Genomic DNA, 24,057 nt, shown 5'->3' with positions numbered 1-24,057 from the left:
TTGATAAGTTAACTGTGCCATGAAAAAAGACATGTATATGAAATACATAATGAAGTGTGTGTTGTTTTATTCAAATATGAGTGTTTCAAAAGAATCCTGAAACACTCATGACTTCCAGATAACTGCTAAATTGCATTGCCGCATTAGACCCCAGCGTTGTATTGTCACTTTACTGCCACATGGTGGCGGCATCCAACACCAAGCGTTGCACATGCGCCATCTCAACACGGAAGTGGCGTCACCGGCAAAGCACTAGACGCCGGGGTTGTGGAAGACATCCATGGAGATTGTTTCGTGTCATGTCTGACAGCATTTAGGGTTTCCAGGGGGTACTGACGCTGCTGCGAGGTAAGTTGTCGCCATTCTTTTTATAATGACCAGCGTGTGCTGGTCGTAGAGAGAGAGGGAGAGGAAAGCATGTGGGCTGAAACGGTACCCTGCACTTTTCCTCCATGTGCCGCAGCACAATGTCTTTCTATAAATAGTCCGGACCAGACTCCTTATATAGTTCATATTCTAGCAGCGTGACAGTCTGCATGTATAATCGCACAGTTGAAGTTATATCCTGTATCACTCTTCATTTTAACTATGTATGTGGATCAGTAACCGTTAACGTGGGGTGGTGTAATGGTTTGCTTCTGGTCAGACGACCGCAGTACTGGGTGCCTTTGTCAGTCTGGGACGCAGGTTTACGTCTCCCCGATACTGTGATGTTGAAGCCATCGGTAATGTCATTCTGGATCAGGCAGCTGTAAGCCGGCCAGGTGTCTGTAGCCTCACATAGGTTTGTGGCTCTACTCCCAAAGCCGCATTAATATACGGCGGGATTTCAGGGCGAAGCTCTCAGTAGCCAGCCAGCCTGTCACGCAGTGTGGCCCTTTTTCCTGGCACTTTGTAGAGGCCAGTCTCTCAGTCCCTCACAAGTTTAGAGTTTAGATGCCAGGCAGGTTTCTATCTGACCTCTAACCCCCGTCCCATCCCCCCGACGACAGCTGAAGTGTGGAATCAGCGTATGGCACAATGGCCGATCATGAACTGACTTCAGCCTTGTGATCCGGGGGCAAAGACAAAAATAGACATCTGCACACTTTGAGGAACATTGTCCTAATGAATGAATGAATTAATGACTTCATCATTAAGTCATGAAAGTAAAACTCTGTGTTAATGATCTTGAGTAACAGTTATATTTTATTAGTGCTAAAATTGGTGCTTTTGTTAGTTTGTGTTCAGTGGCTGTTAGTCTGTAACAAAACTGACCTGATATTAAAAATGACAAAGAATGTACAATCTTAAACCTCATTATGTTCATGAGACACCAGGGCTGGTCTGGGCTGTGTGCAGGATGGTCGATGTGGTGGAGGACGAAACAGCCTTTTACTCCAAGGCTGAGCAGTACTGGCAAGACGTCCAGCCTACGGTAGACGGCATGCTGGGCGGGTATGGCAGCATCTCCACCGTAGACATCAACAGCTCCAAGAAGTTCCTGCAGAAATTCCTTGGGGTGAGTGGCAGGATCATCTTTGCTTAACGCGACGGATATGCAGGTGCGATAGTGGTTAAGGAACTACTAGATCGAGCTTTTCCTGTCGGTAGTTAGTTCTCTTAATCGGGATATCCAGCCTTAGCTGGGTGCAATGTTTTCACATTTTTAAATTCTTTTTAAACTGTTAATTATGTTGTGAAGTTTTTAAATAGCATTGTATAAGCCTTCAAAATAAATATGAATTGAGCAAAAAGGTATTAAGACACACACACACACAGATGTTAATTTAAATGAGCAAAATCACTGACACCACTGTCCAATGAGCTGCCTTGATGTTTGGCTCGTGGGAGTTTTACTTACACAAAAACGTTCTGAGGGCAGAATGAAAAATGATTGGTTCAAAGACATAACTAATCAGATTGCAGAGCAGGGGTGCCCAACTCCAGTCCTGGAGGGCCGGAGCCCTGCACATTTTTGTGTTTCCCCTCATTTACAACACCTGATTCTGTGCTAATTACCACACAGTTCTTGAGTTGAATCATTTATGGTGGAACAGGGAAAGAACTAAGCTACACAGGGCTCCGGCCCCCCAGGACTGGAGTTGGGCAGCCCTGTTGTAGAGGAACCAATATAAGGTTTATAAGGACCAACTAATCAGATGTCTTGGTCTCGCCTTCTCTAGTTGCTTGGACCCACCTCCTCTACAATCTGATTGGTTATCTCTCTGAACCAAACATTTTTTTGTCCCGCCCTCAGAACATTTTTTGTTTAGTAAAACTTCTGCAAGCTTGCCACTGCCCAAGAACAGGCCTGACAGCCTGGCATCTCTCTCCCCTTCCACCAGGAAGGCAAGGGGAAGACGGGCACGGGATGTGCCCTGGATTGTGGTGCCGGCATCGGCCGCATCACCAAGCGCCTGCTGCTCCCTCTCTTTCGCACGGTGGACCTGGTGGATGTGACCCAGGAGTTCCTGGACAAGGCGTGCTCCTACCTGGGCGAGGAGGGCAAGAGGGTGGGGAACTTTTTCTGCTGCGGCCTGCAGGACTTCGAGCCTCAGCCAGGCCGCTATGATGTCATCTGGATCCAGTGGGTCATCGGTGAGTCCAGCTGGGGTTCTGTTGATGTGCCGTGGCCTAGATCGGTGCTAGAACATCATGGATGGGCCAGGACTTCCTGAGGTCTCTGCCTGTACTCCACATGCACGCAGCATGCATGTCACAGTTAGCCGACCAATGAAAACTTAGCTTTATTATAAATAGTCATGTGGCAGCCCAGTGGTGCAGTGGTTAGCACTGATGCCTCACACTTCTGGGTCTCTGCAGTAGCTCGCGTGTGGGGTTTGCATGTCCTCCCTGTGTCGTTGTGGAGTTTCCTCCAGGTACTCCGGTTTCCCCTCACAATCCAAGAACATGCTGAGGTTAAACAGAGTTACACAACTGTCCGTAGGTGTGCATGTGTGAACAAGAAGTACTTTTGAAGGTGAAATATGTCTAACTCTCTACCTCTAGTTGCAGCTGTTGAGGTGTGTAACTCCCAGGGATATTTATAGCAATACCTGACATGTATTACTTCATCCAGTGTATGTGACATGCAGGACCCACATCTAGATTAGGTTATGGGTTCAAATCCTGTGGCTGGCAGTGTAATCACTGTTGAGCCCTTGAACAAGGCTCACAACCCCAACTTCTCCAGCTTTTAGCACTAAAGTTGGTGCTTTACATCCAGATGTACAGTCCATTAAAATATCCAGTTGTGTAAATATGTTTTTTATTTTTAATTTAGATAATGTAAATGGAAAGAAAATATTAACTGGCACCTGGTGGTAATGTTGGCTGATGTTGTGTGGACTGGCCCAGGTCACCTAACAGACGAGCACTTGGTGAGCTTCCTGCAGCGCTGCCGGGCCGGCCTTTCCCCGGGGGGGCTCATTGTGGTGAAGGACAACGTGGCGTACGAGGGCGTGGTGCTGGACGAGGTGGACAGCAGCGTGTGTCGGGAGCTGCCGCTGGTGCGCGAGCTGGTGCTCCGTGCCGGTCTGCAGGTCATCCGCGAGGAACGCCAGGAGAACTTCCCTGAGGAGATCTACCAGGTCTACACGCTGGCACTTAGATAGGAGGGCGGGGTGAGGTGTTCCAGGCTCCGCCCCTCCCCCCAGCCACACCTCTATTGGGCATCCAACCAATCGGTGTCCATGTAGGCTGGGCTGGGTCCACATAAACTGGTGTGCATGAAAGAAGCAGGTGTGTGGAGGTTGTCAAGACTCCTAACCTGAATCCAGTTCTGTGTAGAACATCACCAACATCTGCAGGACACACCTGATTGCTGTTCATGTTATAAGTTCCAGCCCAGTTTTATTAGTGTGACTGGAGGCCCTTGTTGTTCACAGAAAGCTTTTTAACATGGTCACGGTTTAGCCAAGGTGACGTTCAGAGGGCTTTGTGGATCCACATGGCAGAGTACCTTAATTTTTCCTGTCGGCTATTGAATTGGGACACTTTTACATGAAGTATCTGGGTCTGGGTTTGTAAATTAGCAGCATGAAAGGGGTGTAATTAGATTTTAAGCTGAAGTTGGGGTTGAGGGTTTTGGTCAATCACATGACATAATGACTATGGTGTCTCCTTGTCGCAAGTGAGTGTTTATCATGACTTTTCTGCCAGTCAGCCTTCTCAAATTTGGAGATGAATTGTAAAAAAATATAACTTATCATGAAATCCATGGAAAATGTCTGAATTTCATCCCTTTGGTTTCACCTAAGTCCTAAGTAAGAGCCTTGGCTGGAGTATCAATAGACTAGTGGAAGCTGGATTTGGTCCGAGTCCAGCACTGGAGTTGCCATGTGCAGTGCCATTGGGATTTTGGTGGCTTGACTGCAGTGGGCAATGTGGGGACAGTCTGACAGACTGGCGTTCATCCAGTGCATTCTGGGAGAGACGTCACGATAACAATGCAGGCTCCTAGGTGCATGCTGCACATGCCGTTCCAGCACTCAAAAAGAGCGCCAGCCATGTTTATATATCAATGCGTCAGCACAGTGAACCACTGTGTTCGTCAGTCTCGGGTAACTATATGAAGAACTGTTCTGGAACGCCAACCTGTGATGCCGTGAGCTTGGAGGACTAGGAACACCTCTACTGTGGAATTGTGACATCTGCACCTAGAACCACTGTGGACGTTCCGATTTTGGAGGATTAGGGGATCTGCTGGAGGAGAGACCTGCCTGGTATCTAAAATGGTCAAACTCAAGCCCTGAGGGCAGCACCTTGGGGCCAGAAGGTTGTGGGATCCTATTCCCTGGTGCTGTTGCATTGAATTAGATTCAGATCTTGAATTATTCTCATATGAGCTACACGAAAAACACATAACTAAACCCTACGTGCTGGAAATATATATATATAACATCTAATAACTAGAAAAAGGCGTAATCAAATTCATTAAACACATTCAAGTAGCATATAACAAGGTATGTATTTGTATTATATATACAAATATGTTTTAGACTAATGTGAAACTTACTTTCCATTGGTCCACAAATGACAGCAGCTCATATGAAAATCGAATGTGATTTTATTTATTTGTACACAAGCAGCCCCCATTTCCGGTGAGGCTGTTTATTTTTTACCACTGTCCCTTTTAAGGAGGCGCAGGAGAAGTCTGTCCCTGTACATCCTTTATAAGGAGCCTAAAATGTGCTGTAATGACTGACCACCGTCGATACAATCTGCTGTGACCATTCCGGAAAGCAGCAAAGCTGGGCGTGGGAGTGTTTTTATCTAGCATCAGTTGGTAAATGATTTGTAAATAGCCCCTGAAAATAACCAAGGGGGAATGAGTTTGCAGCCTTGTTGTCATCTTTTCTTAAGTAGTGACTGTAGTAATAACATCAGTCCAAATGGTCCCAGCAGACAAATGCTAAGGCCTGTTTTCGTCCAGTTAGCCCAAAGGTAAAAACGCCATTAAAGCTTTAAAGTACTGTCTGACCAAACAGCAGCCTTATTCATAATGGGCTCCTTGGCACATAGGCTGGTCGCAGGGTCACATGGTCACATGAGCCGCACCCCGTCCTTGAGCTGAGCTGGATCAGGACCATGTCTCCCTCTGGAATCGGCCCGCCTTCTCCATGGCGCCCAGCATCTCCTCGGCCTGGGAGGCGGACACGCCACCTTCACTCTGGAAGAGCCCTTTCAGGGCATCGCACACAGCTGTGGGCATATCCTTGGCATTGCTGGTGTGAGGAGGGGGGGAAAGGGGGTGGGGGATGTGGGGCACAGACGAAAAAGGGGTGGGGGCAATAAAATACTCTTAAATGATCATTATGTACATAAACACAAGGATGGGTTGCAGCTATAAAAAATATTCCAGGAATGAGTCTTTTTCTTTTGTTCTTTATGTTCTCCATGTTTGATTTTCGCATGCATGGCTCGGACAGCCATAGCCGGATTTTGTACTACCGGGTCCCTCCACCAGAGGTCAGACTCACCCAGCTATGTAGAAATGTGCATCCTTATTCACAATGAGGTCCCACAGCAGGGCGGCCTGCTGCGTCACGCGATGCTGCACGTACACCTTGTCTTCCTGTGGGCGCGAGCACATACCTACACTGAGCAGGCCTGTGTGTGTGTGTGTGTGTGTGTGTGTGTGTGTGTGTGTGTGTGTGTGTGTGTGTGTGTGTGTGTGTGTGTGTGTGTGTGAGTGTGTGTGTGAGTGTGTGTGTGTGTGTGAGAGAGAGAGAGAGAGATGCTCTGTGCCCACCTGGTCCCGAGAGAAAGCCGTAAAGAGGGTAAGCTGACTGGCCCCTTCCAGCTCCTCCCACTCCGAGCGAAAGTAGAAATCCTTGCACTCGGAGCGACAGCCGAAGAAAAGCACATTTCCTGTTATGGAGGCATTTGGAAGAGAGAATGTAATACTAGAGTGTAATGGAAACACAATACTGTGTAATACTAAAGTAAAGCATGAACTGAAGCAGGAAGAGCAGAAAACTAGAGCGTAATCAAAGAGGAGCAGCGTATAACACTGGATACTAGATAAAACAACACTGAACCTTAAAGGGGACTGATTATTATGTGAGGGACAGGAAAAATACCCACCCGGTTTGTGCTGGGCGACTCTCTCCTGTACAGCAGACCTGAAGGGTGCCACTCCAGTCCCAGGCCCTACCATGATCACGGGGGTGTTCGGATCAGTAGGGAACTTCAGCCCCCCTTTTTTCACCCAGAGAGGGACTGACACCGTCCCTGCAGAGTGGCACATTCCAGTGAGGAGACTGGCAGACCAGGATGCCTTTTGGGCAGCTTATACAGCGGCAGCAGGCTGACCAGTGACCACCAGCACTTCCTCACCCTGCGTGGGGTCCAGCGAGGCCAGCCATGACGAGCACAGGCCCTTGCGCGGTTTGTGCAAGCGAGTCCTGTACTGCACCACAGCTAGAAGGATCTGGATCCGGTGTGGACGGGCCTGGAGGACAGGGGAGTCCTGGTTGTGGTTAAAGTCACAAAAAGGAGGTTGGTTCTGCCAACCTCAACTGTTGGACCTTTGACAAACGTGCTGAAACTAAACAGGTAAGATGCACTTGAGCACATGGATGCGCGGTATTCCTACAGCGTGGAGGCATATTTATAAACAGCAGCATGTCTGTCACACCTGACGCTCACCCGCCCCGCCCCTGAGCCTTCAGGACGCCTACCAGCAGTGAGGAGGCGATCGAGAAGGAGCGAGGCTGGATTTCTGGAAAGAGGTCCAGCAGATAGTCAACTTGGATGGTGGCCATGGTGTGTGGAAAGTCGGCCAGCACCTTCAGGAGAGGGAGGGAGGGGAAGAGGAAGACAGCAGAAAAACTTTATTTTCACACCCCACCTTCCCTACTTCCCTCTGGATTAGCATGACTCCGCCCCCTAAGGGATGTGTCCAACAAGACCCCGCCCACAATGCTACTCAACATACTTCTACCTGTCAGATGTATTAATTATGACTCCACCCACTATGCATGTCCTCCATGGGACTGCCTCCAAGGGGCGTGTCCAATATGACCCCACCCATGGACCTACCTCCAAGGCTGTGCGCCGGGGCCTGCTACAGTAGCTGTGTAGCTCCTCTTGACCCTTTGCAGAGCAGAACTCCACAAGCTTCTCTTTCTCCAGCTCATTGGTGGCAAAGCAGGCCAGCACCTCAAAGAAGGAGCGGCGTGGCACGCTGGCCACATCCAGGAAACGCTCCAGCAAGTACCTGACTGTGCAGGGCTGGGGCAGGCGGGCAGGCCCGGGGGCTGATAGGCACAGGGGTCACACGTCATAGGGTAAGGTTATCCAAACATCAGGAAACAATTCAAGCAGCTTTGTGACAATATGAAACTGCCCCAACCTGCGGCGCCATCTGTTGGCGTCAGGATGAACTGCCGCTCCGGGTCTAACTTTAGCAGCTCGCACAGCTGCTGCACATCCTCGGGGCAGTTCTGGGGACGCATCATCAGCACGTCTCCGGCATCAAACCTGCAGGGGCACAGACGTGGGCACACTGTCCTCATCTAAAGTCTCCCTCTCCACCAAGAAGACGGGCAGCATAACTCACATCTACATTAATCTGAAGACACATCTAACAGTGAAAACTTTACCTCCAATGATAAAACTGATTTGTGTGTATTTCAGTTTGGGTTCTCACACATATTGCTATTATTTTGCTGCTTAACTGACACTCTTACCACAGTTATAAAGCTTGATATTTTGCTGGAAAAGGCACATTTCTCAAAGATGCACCTTCTGGAATGTCAACTTGCAGCCTTTGGGTTACATAAGGTTCTGTGGGACAGTGCGACACTCACTCTATATTATATTCAGTTGATATTTCTATGGGATGGCGTGGTACTCACTCTATATTTGACCCCGTAATATCAAACTCGATGAGTCGCACGTCCTGGAAGTGCGTGGGATGTGTCACCCTCTGATTGGACATCATTTGCGCCATGAAGGGGCAGGGTTGTGAACGATTGGTCACAAGTGTCATGTTCTGGGACCAATTAGCTGGCTTCTCTGTGGCATTATCCAGAAAGTTGAAAGTGTACCTAGGAGGGAGTCTGCAAACCAAGGCAGTGAAATGATTATTAGCAGGTGTATCTGAAATGTTAAAGTGGAGTAACTGCATGGTAAATCCCAGACTTACAACTCTGTGTCACTGAGCGCCTTCAGTCCTGCAGGGGGAGGATACAAGGACAAGGCTTTTTCCCAGAATGCAGTGAGCCAGGGGTCAATCACTCCATCGGGACTGTGAAACACAAAGGTACAGTAGATCTGAGAGTCCAACTATGACCACAAGCTGTTGTTGCTTCGATCTATAGTCCATTCCAGTATGAAGAGGGAAACAGCAGCTATTTCAACTCAGGAGGGTGAAGGGCTGTTTTCCCCACTCCAGAAACCGTGCTTACCCGAGGTCGTGCTGGTCGTCTGCCAGTCCCACGGGCAGCAGAATGCTGGCCCCCAGCTGCAGTAGGCGCTTATGGAGCTTTTTCGCAACAAAGTTAAACCTGCGATCAAACAAGCGCATTAAATGCAAGCATTTCCCAGCACCGCATTTCTCAGTATGCATACTTGACCGTACTTGTGTTCTTGTGTACCCATTTTATGTCATCTTCCATTGTCGAAGACCACTTCCAATACTCAAGAACACAAGTACAGGGGGCGGTTAAAATCCCCGGAGGTCGTTCTTGCCCCACTGCGAATATTAAGGATGCATTGGCTGCATCCTTGCTAAACGTGACCAATCTTATGATTCACTGTGTCCCAAGTTCGTTCCTGGGAGGCAAGTTAGCAAGATCGCTCTTGGCAAGACCACAAGTATTCTTTGCACCTTTGCATTCTTGGTATTGATAAACACCCCTTCTGCAGTGATTTGCTGATCACAAGTGGTTAGTTAAGGAGAATTTATTGTGAGCCAAGTCAGGTTTTGGTGGGCGGGGCTAACTAAAAGTAGGGAGGAGCAGTGTTTCCCCTACCATTATATTAGGGGGGCGCCCCACCCCCCCAACGGCACCTCCCGCCTCCCCTTGAAGGTCAAGTTAATTTTATTTAATTTTATTTTCTATATAGCGCCAAATCAAAACAGAAGTCATTTAAGGTTACCTTTCCTATAATAAAAGGACAATGTACAGACCTGTTTTAAACAAACTAAATAGCCTTATGTTATTTATCTTATTTACACAACAGCTCATTTTTGTCTCTACACAATCGCTCGTTTACAATTCTCTGCTCTCTGTATGTATCTGCTCCCCTGTCATAAAAAGAAATGTTCTGATGTTTAGTTCAGTTGTTATATTGACTGCTGTCATTAAAAGAAACACATGAACATCATGAATCCTGTCGGTGCCGCCCCCCCCCCCCCCAAAGCTGTAAACCTAGGGGAAACACTGGGAGGGGGCTGCTGTGTTCTTACTTGGAGTAGGATGAGTCTCCCAAACCCAGCACAGCACAGTCAAGGCGGCACAGGGAACCCAGGGGCAGAGACTTCCGGAATAGGAACCGCCAGAAGTTCTACATGAAAAAACAAGTTGCATATTTACAGTCAATATATTTATGGGTATATGAAGGTACAAATAGCACAGGTGATGTAAGATGGAGGCAGACCATGGCAAAACCCAATATGCACATTCACATACTGGCTATTCAGAGACACAGATACAAGCAAAGGAATAAGTGATAGAGCCAATCAAGCATTATCAAACATTTTGATCTGACTGGCTAACCAGCACATACCTTCATGTTGTCTGGCGGATCACCTTCGCCAGTTGTGGAACAAACAAACATCACCAAGGACTCTGAGATCAGGTTTGCCTGTGTGGGAGTACATAAGGTCTGCAGAGTTCACAACGATTTAAGATGCAGAAGTAGTTCTGTTTGTATCAGAAATTCATTACCCTGCCAAATTCGTTAGCGGCTCTGGAAAACCTTGGTCGTCTTATAAAGATTTGAATGTCATGCAGGCAGAGACCAATACGCCACGTTTTTTGTTCACTGCAGAGCCGAGTCTTGTTAAGCCACAGATAATATTATCACCCAAGCTGCGGAACACGCCCTTTGAGCATTTACCACATTATAAGAGTCCAGCGCCTCCACCCGGACCTTCACGTGTCTCCTCTGAGCTTGGCGCCCGATGCGTTCGGCCGTGTCCTGGGCCGTCCCGGTCTGGCTGCCGTACAACACCAGCAGGGTGTGATCGGACATCCTGCAGGACGCAAGGCAGCACAGCACCTGGAGGTCGTCTTACAGCATCAGGGTTGCCAACTCTCAAGCATCTGGCGTGACTCTCACGCTCACGCAAGAAGTCTTACGGCAAATCTATATTATTCTATTATAAACCTAGAATTAGCTACATGAAAAGCGTTGGGTAGTTTGTATACCGTAAAGACTATTTACAAGATAATAAACCCGTTAGATACATGTACATCTGTGCGCATGTCTATGCAGACACGTCTTGAACTGAAAATCTTTGTAGCCATCTGACCAAAGTTGGCCACCATGCAACATCTGGGCTTAGCTAAACATAAAAGGAACGTAAGTTTCGGTCTTAGCCATAGATCTTACCACCGAGCTATATTCCTTAACTATCATTTAATGTTGATTTTATTGTTTATTTCAATAGTCAGACCGCCATAACCACTAATACAATCCAGCTGGATCTGTACATAGAAACTGCTCGGCAATTTCCACACTTAAGAACGCTAAGGCAATACATAACTGACATATTGAAGAATGATAAATAGCTATGACGGTGACATAATACCGACAGAGCAACATACAAATGCAAACAGTTTCAATGACGAACGTTTTGTATATGTTCTTAGTATGCGTTACAAGGACAAACGATCATCTAAGTGGAAATACCGCTGGGTTCCAAATTACAGCTAAAACGCATACAAAGCTCTACAGACCTTAGCGTTGTATGTTAATCTGAACGTTAGCAAGCAAATTCAGTAGTTTGGAGGGTACAGCTCCTATATCTCCAGTGTTGTGTATGATTCGCAACATTACAGTTACTGTACGAACTACACCGCCGGGTCGCCACGCTTTACGGCACTCTGTTCCGATTGGAAGCAGCGGCAGCATTACGACAATATCTGATTGGCTTACCATGATTTACCATTCGACGACTGGGAGGGGCGTCCGCAGTGTGCTGCGAAGCTGGCTGGGGGAAGGCGTTTTATATTTAATAGGCACTAAGTTTCCTAATATCGCAGCTGTTTTCAACTTAACGTTTGCTCTTGTCCTGGCCAAATGTGAATCATACCACGTACATTAACTTCCTGCTCGGTGCATATAAACAATAGTTTTGGGTAAAGCAAACAGAAGATTGATATGCCAAAACTTTCAGTAGACGTTGAATGAAATATGTCAGAGATGATGAGATTATTTTAACTACCCCCTTAAAACCGCCACGGTAAGACCTAAAGGCTGCTGTTCATTCGGGTTTCGTGTAATATTGTATTTATTTATTTTATTGAAAGACTGAAATTGAAATGATCAAAGTGGGGGGACATCACAAATTAAGAACGTTTCAAAGAATTATCAATGAAATTGATATTAAATCTTATTGCAGATAAAATTATTTGACTGAACAATAACCCTTAGGCCACTTAAAATTAATAAATTGGCCGCCCGCCTCAATTTTTTGGTGCCGCCTCGATTTGTTTTATATTTTATATTTTTCAAAAAATCCGTTTTTTTCACCTCAAAAACTGTGGGTGAAAAATCTTGAATGTCAGCCTCGGATTTTTCAATTTGACGCTTCTCGGACAATGGTTTTTATCGTTTGTCAGATTGTGTGTGGGCCCACGGTATTAAAATCTTGGCAGGGCATCAATATACCGAGTAATATTACCCTTCGCGAGCTGTTTGAGAACTTTTCTAGTTTTAGTATATCTCTGTTGCCGTTCGTCTTTTCGCTAAAAATATAAAATCCCCTACTCACCAATATTTTAGAAGTTTGAGTCATGTAAAACAATTTATTAATTTCAAGTGGCCTTAGCTTAATATATGGAACAGCAGTTAAATATTGGCTGTTATATTATATACATTAAATGTTTCTAGTGCTGTATATGTCAGTTTGCTAACAGGTTTTGGGAAACATACCCTGTAAGACAGTTTTTGCAAACCAGTCCTTTTGCTGAGAGCAAAAACGTGGACTGACGGAGGTCTCCGAGGACTGGTTTGCGAAACACAGCTGTAAGATATCTGGTAATGCAGGTGAGGACACGCCCCCCCCCCCCCCCCCCCCCCCCAACCTTTCCACCTATGGCTATTCTCTCAGCTTTAATTTGATTGGTTAATGTTCTAAGGATGAGGGGCCTGCCTTTGGAGCAGCAGGGAGAGATAAATGGATGGAGAGGAGGAAACTCAGGGAGAATGGAGCTGAAGAAAGAACGTGGGATGGACCGTACTCTGCGGAGGAGGAGAGGAGTGAATGTGGTGGCCTTTCCTGCGGTTTGGGACACCACCGATTACCTATGGAGGGAGACCCAGGCGTCAGTATTTTGTATGCGTATCGTGTGTGTCTTTATGGGTGTGTTTTAACTAATATTAATTGTCTTAATATCTTAAAACGATTTTAAATAGTTCTCTTTTGGCAAGCTCGCTATCCTGGTTTGAAGGTAATTCATATTATGAAATTTCATGATCATTTAAGGTCTGTTACTAAAGCCTTATTCTAAACAAGAAGGGTGAGAGGGGACTAAACCCAACAACCTTCTGACCACATTCCTACCCACAACTGAAAAGTATTGATCTGTTTTCTTCATGCTCAGTTTTTAATGTGTATATTTGAAGTGAACTTAAGGTTACTCCATACAGCCTTAAAAGCACCCAGACAGCCTCTTATGAATGGCAGTTGCACTGATGATGGTTCTGGAAGATTCTACTGCGTGATCATTTTCCACACTTTGAACGTATTTTCTTTGCTCTGTTTTTCTGGTTTCTGTGCCGTTTTTTTCTGCATTATTTTCCGAGTGTGTTTGTTTCTGGATTGAATGTATGGCTGAAATTGATCTTTAAATTCCCATAGATGGAGGGAAAAGGGAAGCTAACAGATAAAGCGTTACAGCTGAGTCAGTCGTGTCATGCAGAGTTTGTTGCATAATGCGGACGTGTGGGGACAGGTTTCTGATAGTGTCACAGTGTCAGTGTTATCACTCAGGCTACCACTTTGGCCTTCTGATCACATGCAAAAGTCATGGGACCCACAGCGCGGTTTCTGCTTAAACAAAACACACTTGTTGATAAATTTGGGAGGGAAAGCTGATAATTTCATCAGTGAATCTGGAGAAAGCAAAAACGTGTACTGTCTGGAGCTCCCCGAGGACTGGTTTGAGAAACACCAATTTAGAGTATTAGTGATCGTGTATTATCTGCTGAATATTATTTTTGTTTAACTTGTTCTGAAAATGTTATACTGTCACTCAGTCTGTATTTGGCAGTGGGGCATTCTTAAGTTCTGCCTCAATCAAAAAACTAAAAATGCCAAAAGTCTTGTATTTAGTTTGGTTACTTATTACGGTTAGGGCTGGGTAGGGGTTAACGTCGTCATGTTGAGATTAGAGTTTCCCCATAGAAATCAATGGAGAGTCCCCACAAAGGTATAATTACAAACGTGTGTGTGTGTGTGTGATTTCAGGACGAAGCTGGCCATGCTGTTTAGACTGGACCAGGCACAGAGTCAGGGTAACCAGTCCTTCCAGTACAAGGCCCCCACGCAGCCCAGGAACAGCTGTCCCAACCCAGGTAGTGGCAGCAGGGTGCTGAAACTGGTGTAACATTAAAAAAGATGCCCACTAATTTCTCTCCCAGGATCATTAAATGAATCTTCTTAAAGAATGATGCATCCTTCAGTTTAAGGAGTAATAGCACCAGTTTGGAATCCAGAATCTGAGGATTAAGTATTATCTTTGTATACATTACTGTTATCTATAAAGTGCTAAACAAACCCGTGACAGTTTTTATTATTACGTCAGAAAAACAGGATGTGACCTCACGGGATTTCCTAGGCTTACAGTAATTCTGCCTTTCCATTACAGGCCTGCCCACCCAGACTTTAGCTCCGCCCCACAAAGTTCCCACTGTCTTATTTGCCACTGCAGTCCAGGCGTTCAGATAGTAAGCATGAACCCCCATAAGAATTGCTGGGATGCTTGGCCATGAAGACTTACTGTGTTTCTGGTGTGTGAAGGTCTAAAGCAGTGTTTCCCAGTTTGGTCCTCGAGGACCCACAGACACAGCACATTTTTGCTCCCTCCCAGCTCCCCAAAAATGTGGACTGCATGGCAAGGAGTTCAGACAGAGCAAAAACATGGACCGGCTGTGGGTGCTGAAGGACCGGTTTGGGAAACACTGCTCTGAAGTATATATTAATGTGACAGCTCTTATATGTGAAATTTAAACCATACACAAGTATACATTCATGCACAAATTGACCATATCAACCCGCATCATGTGTGTGTTTTGGGGGGCCCACAGTGTGGATGGTCAGCACATAAAGGTGGGGAACATTGGAGCTGCAGTCCTGGGGAGTCATGTGACAGGGGAGGTGAGAGCCGGACTGCACTGTCAGACACTCTGCCTGACCTCTTTTCCATGAGCCATAGAACACAGACCGGTGGTTGGGAAATGGGTCATTTGATCTGAGTTACAAATTTAAGTGCCAGGAGGGGCATTCAAGCAACAACTAGCCAGTCAAAAGTTTGGACACACCTTCCCACAGAAGGGTTTATTTGTACTCTACATTTTAGAATAATTATAAAGACATCAAAACTATAAAATAACATATATGGAACTATGCACTGACCAAAAAAGTATTAAACAAAAAAGAAATGTTGTGGGGGATGGGGAAGCTTTGTGGTTTGGGACTCAGAAGGTTGCTGGTTCAAATCCCATGGTCAGCAGAGTGATGCCACCATTGGGCCCTTGAGCAAGGCCCTTAACCCTAATTGCTCCTGGGACTGGCTGACCCTACTGTCTCCTCTATGCCAGTTCCATGAGGTGGCCTCCTGGGATGCTTTTCCAGCTGCCCTGGAGGAGGTCACACCTGTGCTGAGCTCTCATTGGCCGCTTTTCCTTCACTCCCTGGTCAAACTCCTTCAAAACCATTTCTTGTTTAGGTCAGGTGGCCAGGTCATGTGATACGACACTCTATCACTCTTCTCTGTAGGTGGCTTGGGGTGCCTAAACCTTTGACCAGTACTGTATGTGTACGAGTTGATTACTACTCTTTTTGTCTTCTTTACTCATAGTGCAGGGTCTTACTTCGTATTTTCCAGTGACTGCATGTATAGTTTCTGTATCTGTCTGAGATGGTTATATATGTTCATTAACCATAACGTAACGAGTAACCGTGGGCTTGTTCTGTGTTGCTGGATGGTTTCCTATAAACTCAGTACTTCTTTAAGTTGGTAAAAAGTAAGAGGGAAATTGGTCTCCCCTTCTCTTCTGTAGCCTGATTTAGCCTGAATTTGGCAGCCCTGCTGTGATTGATAAAGGATATAAATTCTCATCACAGACAGCAAAGAACTTTTATGATCTCATACTGTAACCTGATATTTGAATGTTTTACCGAATATTATTTTTCTGGGAAAAAGCCTGCTTTATGGATCTTATGTTGTGGAAATTAGAACGCAAGCGTACTAAACCCAACCTCCATTCCAGTACAAGGTCCTGCTCTATGGCAGCCAGCAGAATGAGGTGACGTCTGCCAGGATCTCCATAGGCTTCACCTTCACGGTGAGCTAGTGCCCATGACCGTGCTGAATCTCATCTGATTAAACATGATTTTTAATGACCGTGCTGTATGTGCGGCATGTGATTATGACACAGCCACACAAAACCATACTTGACCATGCATGACCAAACACGACTGTGTATACTGTATCAGATCAGCTGTATAGTTCTGTGTTTCACCATGTGTGCCCATTATCTCCTATACCACCGTGCTGAACAGCTCCAGTCTGGTAACTATGGCAACTTTTATGATGATCATCAGCAGAACTGGTCAGTGATGTTCGAGTCTGAGAAGGCCACAGAGGACTTCAGCAAACAGGTGCTTAAATAATAAGCCGGATACATGGTCTGAAATGCTGTCTGTGTGCAAATCTGAATGCACACTCTGTCACCCACACTCAGGTGTGCCTGGCGAAATGGAACAGCGCCCCCAGTCTGGACACAGTGGTGCTGCAGGACCTGGCTTTGGGGGAGGGCCGCGGGGTGGAGCGTGGTGACTCCTTGGAGGTGTCCTACACTGGCTATCTGCTGCAGAACCACGTTGTCGGACAGGTGAGGAATAGGCTTGTCTCTAAGTGAAGCATTAACACAACATTAACGTTAACACAGACATATAGACATATATAGACATGTATGTATTGACACACCCAGACATAGATATGCAGACATAGATAGGCAACACAGGCATAGATGTACATAACAAGTCCACATAGACAGGCATAAAAACATGGTAAATGGGCAAATCGGTAGACAGTGAAAATCATGTCCTTCAAGTTAGCGGTTCTCCTGGCCATTGCTGGATACCTTCACCCCTCTACTCCTGCCTGAAAGTTTGCAGCATCAGGGGACGGAGGCGCTAACTGCTCCGCCTTTTTCTCCCTCCAGGTGTTTGACTCCACCCATGGGCGGGGCAAGCCGCTAAGGCTGAGGCTCGGCGCTGGGAAAGCGGTTAAGGTGCGCCTGCTCGTGTCTCCCGACGGAGAGGGAAATGTTCAGGATGAGTGACTGACTCAATACCCAACGCTGTTTGATACAGGGTCTGGAGGAGGGCATTCTGGGATTGCAGAAGGGTGGGCGGCGCCTCCTGGTGGTGCCCCCATGCCTGGGCTATGGGTCACAGGGCATCCCGAACCTGGTCCCTGCCAACAGCGCGTTGATATTTGAGACGAGGCTGCACCGGGTGAGGTGGTGCTTCAGTGTTTGGGGAGGGGCGCTGGTTGCTGGTATCCTGCCTATGTTGGATTTTGTTGACAAATCCACTCCTTTCTCTCATATTCAGATTAAGTCTGGCAAGGATAATGGACCGGGCCTGGTACCTGTAGAGGCCCCGAGCTCCGCCTTCGACGTTCTTGACCGTGAAAGGGTTATACCAGTTACAGCTGCATTCTCCGCCGTACAGGGGTGTGCAACTAGCTCTGCGACTTCTGTTCACTCTGATCACACCTGAAAATGGCTTAACTCCCGTTTAATCTTCCCTCCTTTCAGCCACCTCCCCCTGACTGCAGACTTCGATTCCCAAACTGAGCAGTTAATCGTAAGCTGTCTGTTTTTCCCCAAATGTGCGCTAAGCTCAATGTGGCCACGATCCGGTGTATCTCCTTCAAGCTGACGCCTCGGTCTTCCAGGACCCCGCTGCCTCTAAGGGTGACCTGATCTCCCGTGTGGCCCGGGTGGGACAGCCCATTCTGCCAGGTCTCATGGGGGCTACGTCCGCCCTGGCAAAACACAGTGACCCCAGGACAGTGGTGGGTATTGGGGAAGTGTCCATAATTCACATAAACGGGCCCACTTTATCATTACCCAATGATATGTTTCTAATCTGCGAATCACAAGGACTGGGGCACTTTCAGAGCCAATCAGCTTGCATCTGGGGCCTGCGGCCCCGCCCCCTTACCTGCCCCTGTGCGGAAGTGACTTCCAATCAGATCTGATGTCCAGGATGGCAGGGACATAGGATCTTATGGAAGATGGGGGGGTGCATTGCAGCTCTGTTTCCGTTTATGAAGCCTCAGCTGTGAACTTTTACTTGCTGTCAATCCATCACCCTAGGATCCCAGCCCGAAAGGACAGGCAGCCCGGCTCTCCGCACAGCCCTTGACCTCCTCACAAGGTGAGCTCACACATGGGCCCCTCCCATAAACCCCCTCGACCTGTGCACGTTAATCACTGTAGTCTGATCCTGGCTACTTTGAAGAGACCGTATTGTGAAATATTTTGTGAACGCCAAACATGTTAAAGGGTCAGAGTTGAACATTGCTGTTTCTGTTTCTGTTCTGCATCGTGTGGATTTGCTTGGAGTAAGCTTTGGTTATTTAATGGAAAGTGAACGAAGCTGAGAATCTATCTGACAGGACTAAGCGTTATTGAGCCGGAATGGTCTGGAGTAGCTTGTAAATAAAGGGAAATGTTAATGAAGTTCACCCATTTGGCCATCCTGATTGGACGTTATTTCTACATGTACTGGCAGTGACTTCCCACTCTCCAAATATGGCGGCTGCACCCACAGTGGCTCCGCCCCCTGTGTCTGCCAACCCGCAGCCTGAATTTCCTGGTGCTAATCCTGCATTCCAGGTAAGACGATGGGTGTTCAGTGCCAAAGCCGCTGACCGCTCCCCTTCATTACAGTAGCAGTGCTGAGTTTTAGGACTGAAGCCTTGTTTATACTCAACGGATGCATACAGTTGCGGGACTAGTCATGTTTAGCAGGTGTGAATCCAGTTCTGTTTATACGACAAACGGAGGTGAATGAACGTGGATGCCTGCCTCGCATGAACAGTAGCATTGGTTTAGAAAATACTTTACATTTTACATTTTACATTTCATTCATTTACTTGTTGCTTTTATCCAAAGCATCCTATGGTAGAGGAAAGGGTTACGATGTACATGTCCCTGGGATTTCCATTTCTGTTTGCAGAATGCTGCTTCTTTTTGATCGATTTCACGCCACAAATTGACACACAATTGGGGGTCCTTGCTTTCTTTTAATTAAGGGTGGATTGTATAAATGTGGGTCATTTTTAGTTGGAAATTAAGCCTCCACATCTTTGCTGTGTGTGTGCAGCCGGCGTGCACAGGTCTGTGCGGACACAAAAATCCAGTGGCACGCGTTCAAGGTAGCGGGTGACCAAGTGGTTTTGGCTGATGATGAGAATTACATCACTCGACCTTTCTGTGTGACTATGACTTGAGGCTGTGATGTAAACTCATCCATTTCAGATTATCATGATTTGCAAATTCAAACATGGATATTTTGAAAAAGCATTTTAGATGTCAAAAGAATGTTTCCTCCTGATTTGCGCTGGAAGGCCCAGACATTAATCAGTCCACTGATTTGTGCACAGGTCACTTCCAGCTGTCCCCACTCTGCTCCAATGGACCCCCCATGCCTTCTGGGGGCTCAGATGCCCCCCACAGAGACTCTGCCATACCAGGGTAAGTACAGTGCTCCCAAAGTCTTGGGACTCTCGCTTAATTAATTTAAACACATTGTATATTTATTGGTTTTATAACAAAAATCATCACTTTTATTAATTTGTTTAAAAAAATATATATATCACTTTAGAACCAGTAGCTTTAAGTAAAACATTCATCTCAAGTAGCAATAAATTGAAACCCAAATTATAGTTCTAAAAGAGCTGTCCTGAGCTAAAAAGTTAATTGACAAGTGGTCTCACTGGGTGCTTTTTAATTAATAACACCTTTGCAATAACATAAAACACCAAACGGTGTTTAGTACCCCTTTAGGAGGTAATGACTATGATTGCAGTTAATAGCAAAATGGCCAGAACAGAACTGAAAGAGTCAGTCAAAAAACTGACAATAAAAAGAAAATGCCTGTGTGGAAAATAAGTGCAGATGTGTTAAACATTGCTTGTCACAGGACCTTTTTTATGAAACAAGTACATTTGGAGCGTTTTTACTGAATTAAACGAGCACCCCAAGACTATCTGTGAGCACTGCATATCGCTGTTCTATCACCAGCACCGTCAAAGACCTCTTTCCAGTGAACCATTCCATTAAACCTAAAGGTCAATGCCTCACCTGCCCACAGCTTGTGATGTCACTTCTTTCTTGATGACTGAGGCCTGGCAGCAGAACACAGAAATACGACAGGCTGTCGGGAGAGTGAAAGACAGAATTGACCAATTGGCCTCAAAGGTTTGTGATTAAGAATCACTCTGTTTTGCATGCTGTTCAATCCGGTTCTGTTCTGCTGTTTTTCAACCCAGTTTGTTGCTAGGTGGAGAGCCTTCAAAAGCAGGGAAGCCTGTTGCTAGGCATGCCTGCTGTTTCCTTGGAGACGCCTGCACTGCTGCACAGCATCCAGAAGATCATCCAGGTGAATATCACCACACTCCATGCCTGGGATGGTGAGGACGTCCCCTCGTCGGAATGAGCGATCAAGTGTCACCCTGAGACCTGACTCTCCCTGTGTCCCATAAGGAGAATGAAGGTCTGAAGAAGGATGTGTCTGAGAAGAACTTGCGTGTCACAGAGCAGAACATGAAGATCAGGGAGCTGATCCACCAGAACCAGAGGCAGGTGAAACACACACACATGCACATACTGTATATATTCCTATCATTGTGGGGACTCTCCATTCATTTTTATTGGGATAACCCTAACCCTAATCCTAACTCATACCCAGCCATAACCTTGACCATAAGTAACCAAACAAAATACAAGATTTTTTTAATATTGTACTTTTTAGATTGCAGTCCCAGACTTCTATGAAGTTGAGTTTCCCCTTGTGGGGACTAAAAGAACGGTCCCCACTATGTCAAAATAACGGGCAGGTTTTGTGGTCAATTAGCATCCATTATCTTTCGAGTGATTGGTGTTAAGGGTCTTACACAAAGAATCACCCCCATCAGCATGGCTGATTCCAGGATTTTTTTTAGGTGGGGGGCATAAGAGGGGCCATAATTCATATAGAGCAGCCAACCTTACCAATAGCCAATTATATATTTTGAATCTGTGTGTAAGAGGGGAGGGAACACTCTGGGGGGCCAATCGACTTTCAGATGGGCCAGTGCCCCATGGCCCCACCCCATGTGGCCCCACCCCTTGTATACAACCCTGTCTGCCAGCCACAATACCGCTATGAAATATCACCTCTCTTCATACCTGATAGATCTGCTTGGTCACTGGTGTGACTGTCCATATCTTCTCATTGATGCTCTCAAAGGTACCTGGAGCAGAACATTCTGCTGCTGGAGGAGAGGAACAAGTCATTCCAGGTGGCCAGCGACCAGGGTCGGGCGCGCCTGCTGCAAGCTGAAAGGGACAAGGTACAACGGGTGGGGGCAGCTCATGTTAGACACACAGGGCTCTCAGTACTCATGGTTTGTGTGTGTCTCCTGCTCGTCGCTGCTGCCCAGGTGTGGTTGACAGGGGAGCTGGCATCCTCCACCTTACGCCTGTCTCAGCTGCAGCAGGAGGTCACAGTTCACCAACAGAAATCTGCAGAGCTAGAGGCTAAGTTGAGCGCCGCCCTGCAGGACAACGATAGAAATTCGACCCAGCTTGCCTCACTAGAAGTGCAGGTCATAGGTATGTGGAATTAAAAGCTGCGCCTTGGCGGTCTCATGTCACGGAGTTCATGAGATCCCATGCCACTGTTTGCAGAGCTGAAAGACAGAGTGGCACTGATGCAAGAACAGCACTCGGCCGAGAAACAGCGCCACCTGGAGGTGGAATGCAGCGTGCGCGGCTTGGAGGCAGAGCTACCGGGGCTGAGGGTAGACAGGCTGCGTCTGGAAATGGTGTGCTGGGAATCCACTCATGTGGTCCAGCCCCTCCTTGTTTTGCATGTGTTGTGAGCTCCATTGTGCAAACAGTGCAAAGACTGTGGGTTTGAATGCCAGGGAACCCACATAAACTGTAATCTTTCTCTCAATTGTAAATTGCTTTGGGTAAAACTGTCTGATAAATGAAGCAAATTCAAATTGCGGAAGTAAATAAAGAAATAGTGATTCAGCCCGTGAAGGCATTTGTACCCTAACCCCCTCGTTTGCTAGTACACCACTGGTCCTAGTGAACAAAAGCATGTACTGACCTCTCTCTTCCTTGACCAGCAGGAGGTGTGTGATGAGTGTGAGCTGGTAGAGCAGCCGCCGTGGCAGCAAGCGCAGAGGACAGAGCCCCGGAGACTAAGGGACACGGTAATCTCTCACATGGTCATTTTTATCAAAGTTTTTTCCCTGACAAAATGACAAAAATGAATCTGATATGTTGACTCTGTAGTGAGTTGGTATATACACACATTTTATCGCTGTCCCTGTGGTTCTGTCTCCCTCTTGGCTAGGTGAAGTGTGTGATGAATAGTGTGTTTCGCACCCTGCGGGGGGAGTTTGACCCCCAGGAAACCTACAGTGGGCAGGCTGTGGTGGGGGCTGTCGCTCGCATCATCAAGGTACTGCCCAGAAAACCACCGGAAAAAGGCCCCAGATAGCTGCTTGCCAGGGGTTGGGGTCATTCCAGAATGCATTCATCAATTCCAATCCAGATCAGGAAATGGAACTGGAGTTGGGATTGGAAAAAAAACTATGGGGAACAGAACTGGCAATGAATTTGAATTCAGGGAGATTTAAATTCCAACTCCAGTTCCCTTTCCTGATTTGGATTGGAATTGATGAATGCGTTCCGGAATGACCACAACCCTGTTGCTTTCCCCTATCTCTTTGCTACAAGCTGTTTTCCTCTTTGAAACTGCTTCATGAGCGTTCTTAGGGTTATATTCCTTCGTGACAATTTGAGACCGGTACATTGTTTCCTTGTGTGGTAAAAGTGTCAAATGTTTGTCCCCTCAGAGTGTCACACTGCAGGTTCTGGCTGACGCTCAGGTGTCACCAGATCAGCCTGAAATCGCTGGTGAGGAAGAGGAGGGACTAAAATCTTCTGGGGAGGTGCATCAACATGCAGAGGAAGATCAGGAATCCCTTGGCGGCCCTCAGCAGAGTTTGAATGGTAGACAGGCAGTTGGAGAGACCGAGGAGAATTTGCAGGCCCCTCAGATGAGCAAGGGCTGTATCCAGGTGATTGATGGGCAAAACCACCAATCAGAAGAAGGGAGTGCTGCAGTGTCAACTGGAACATGGGATGAATAGCCAATACCAGACCTGACTGGAGTAATGGGGCCATGACAGCAATAGCATTTGACCAATCAGGTCATATGCCCCCCCGATCCAACCAATTGCATCTTTAGGATTCAGAGCAGTACGCATCACTTACTGCAAGAGGGGGATGTAGTGGGAGGGCTCACAGACCAGGAAGCAGCATCATGATTGGAGAAATTTATAGAGGCAGCGAATATGACCTTCCTGGGGAGCCAATGGTGACTGCAGCTTAAGTAGACCTGAGAAATGTGCAAAGAGTGAGCAGTATTAGGAGTGAAGCATTAATTAAAAGTGATAAGTGCGTAAGATAATGACACCTAGGAACACAGTAAATCTCAGGCATTGACTGAAACCTCGCTATATCAAACTATATCAACACTATGTCAAAGCAGTTGGTTGTCTCATGTGGCCCGTAGCTTTGCTCAGTGTTTTCTTGCCCCAGATAAAAAATGGCCAAATTTTGGAAGTGGCCTTTCAAAGCTGGTTTTCTGGTTTAATAGCTCAAGCCTGTGTTATGGGATGTTTAATTGAGGACTGTCGTTAGTAAAGCATTTCTGTGTATCAGTGTTTGGCTCATGTCATCCTTTGTCCGAGACTGATGTACCATTTACTTAATGTGGAAAATTTATCAGTATTTAGTTTTCATGTTTGTTTGAAATGTTAATGAAACATGTCCAGTGTACAGATCGCCACCAAAACAACACAGAAAGAG

The 24,057-nt window shown here is 46.6% G+C and overlaps 3 protein-coding genes across 18 annotated transcripts; 2 read left to right on the top strand and 1 right to left on the bottom strand.

Moving 5' to 3' along the window:
- The first annotated feature begins 202 nt into the window (after nucleotides 1-202).
- Nucleotides 203-4,208, top strand: ntmt1 (N-terminal Xaa-Pro-Lys N-methyltransferase 1). 3 transcript variants are annotated; one of them, XM_023797369.2, is made up of 4 exons: nucleotides 203-348; nucleotides 1,342-1,501; nucleotides 2,328-2,580; nucleotides 3,340-4,208. In XM_023797369.2, the coding sequence occupies exons 2-4, from the start codon at nucleotides 1,343-1,345 to the stop codon at nucleotides 3,594-3,596; spliced, it is 669 nt and encodes a 222-aa protein (XP_023653137.1). In that variant the 5' UTR covers nucleotides 203-348; nucleotide 1,342; the 3' UTR covers nucleotides 3,597-4,208. The 3 variants fall into 3 exon arrangements, with proteins under 3 accessions (XP_023653137.1, XP_023653138.1, XP_023653139.1); XM_023797370.2 differs by having other exon boundaries at nucleotides 1,313-1,501; XM_023797371.2 differs by having other exon boundaries at nucleotides 216-348; nucleotides 1,320-1,501.
- An 824-nt stretch (nucleotides 4,209-5,032) lies between these two features.
- Nucleotides 5,033-11,551, bottom strand: ndor1 (NADPH dependent diflavin oxidoreductase 1). Of its 3 annotated transcripts, none has more exons than XM_023797366.2 (15): nucleotides 11,397-11,551; nucleotides 10,555-10,690; nucleotides 10,222-10,299; nucleotides 9,902-9,999; nucleotides 8,898-8,996; nucleotides 8,636-8,737; nucleotides 8,346-8,549; nucleotides 7,841-7,968; nucleotides 7,528-7,745; nucleotides 7,167-7,274; nucleotides 6,823-6,937; nucleotides 6,571-6,717; nucleotides 6,236-6,354; nucleotides 5,964-6,058; nucleotides 5,033-5,708 (listed from the first exon to the last, which is right to left on the bottom strand). In XM_023797366.2, exons 2-15 carry the CDS (start codon nucleotides 10,687-10,689, stop codon nucleotides 5,564-5,566), a joined length of 1,791 nt encoding a protein of 596 aa, XP_023653134.2. In that variant the 5' UTR covers nucleotide 10,690; nucleotides 11,397-11,551; the 3' UTR covers nucleotides 5,033-5,563. The 3 variants fall into 3 exon arrangements, with proteins under 3 accessions (XP_023653134.2, XP_072570802.1, XP_023653136.2); XM_072714701.1 differs by having other exon boundaries at nucleotides 10,555-10,716; nucleotides 11,397-11,515; XM_023797368.2 differs by lacking the exons at nucleotides 10,555-10,690; nucleotides 11,397-11,551 and adding an exon at nucleotides 10,383-10,528.
- LOC111836260 (FK506-binding protein 15-like) lies at nucleotides 11,545-23,911 on the top strand. Of its 12 annotated transcripts, none has more exons than XM_023797363.2 (26): nucleotides 11,545-11,902; nucleotides 12,568-12,708; nucleotides 12,826-12,986; nucleotides 14,132-14,238; nucleotides 14,532-14,610; nucleotides 14,971-15,040; nucleotides 16,156-16,230; nucleotides 16,448-16,546; nucleotides 16,630-16,779; nucleotides 17,113-17,181; nucleotides 17,264-17,407; nucleotides 17,507-17,628; nucleotides 17,713-17,761; nucleotides 17,853-17,972; nucleotides 18,277-18,337; nucleotides 18,695-18,798; nucleotides 19,569-19,659; nucleotides 20,279-20,385; nucleotides 20,468-20,566; nucleotides 20,671-20,765; nucleotides 21,416-21,518; nucleotides 21,609-21,780; nucleotides 21,856-21,992; nucleotides 22,305-22,391; nucleotides 22,535-22,642; nucleotides 23,040-23,911. In XM_023797363.2, the coding sequence occupies exons 2-26, from the start codon at nucleotides 12,703-12,705 to the stop codon at nucleotides 23,334-23,336; spliced, it is 2,712 nt and encodes a 903-aa protein (XP_023653131.2). In that variant the 5' UTR covers nucleotides 11,545-11,902; nucleotides 12,568-12,702; the 3' UTR covers nucleotides 23,337-23,911. The 12 variants fall into 12 exon arrangements, 8 of the variants coding, with proteins under 8 accessions (XP_023653131.2, XP_023653129.2, XP_023653130.2 ...); XM_023797361.2 differs by having other exon boundaries at nucleotides 12,801-12,986; XM_023797362.2 differs by having other exon boundaries at nucleotides 12,553-12,708; nucleotides 12,801-12,986.
- The last annotated feature ends 146 nt before the right edge of the window (nucleotides 23,912-24,057 follow it).

Source organism: Paramormyrops kingsleyae, chromosome 7 (assembly GCF_048594095.1).
Source record: "Paramormyrops kingsleyae isolate MSU_618 chromosome 7, PKINGS_0.4, whole genome shotgun sequence".
Lineage (NCBI taxonomy): Eukaryota > Metazoa > Chordata > Actinopteri > Osteoglossiformes > Mormyridae > Paramormyrops > Paramormyrops kingsleyae.
Note: the sequence above shows the minus strand (reverse complement) of the source record. Positions and strands in the feature narration are given on the sequence as shown.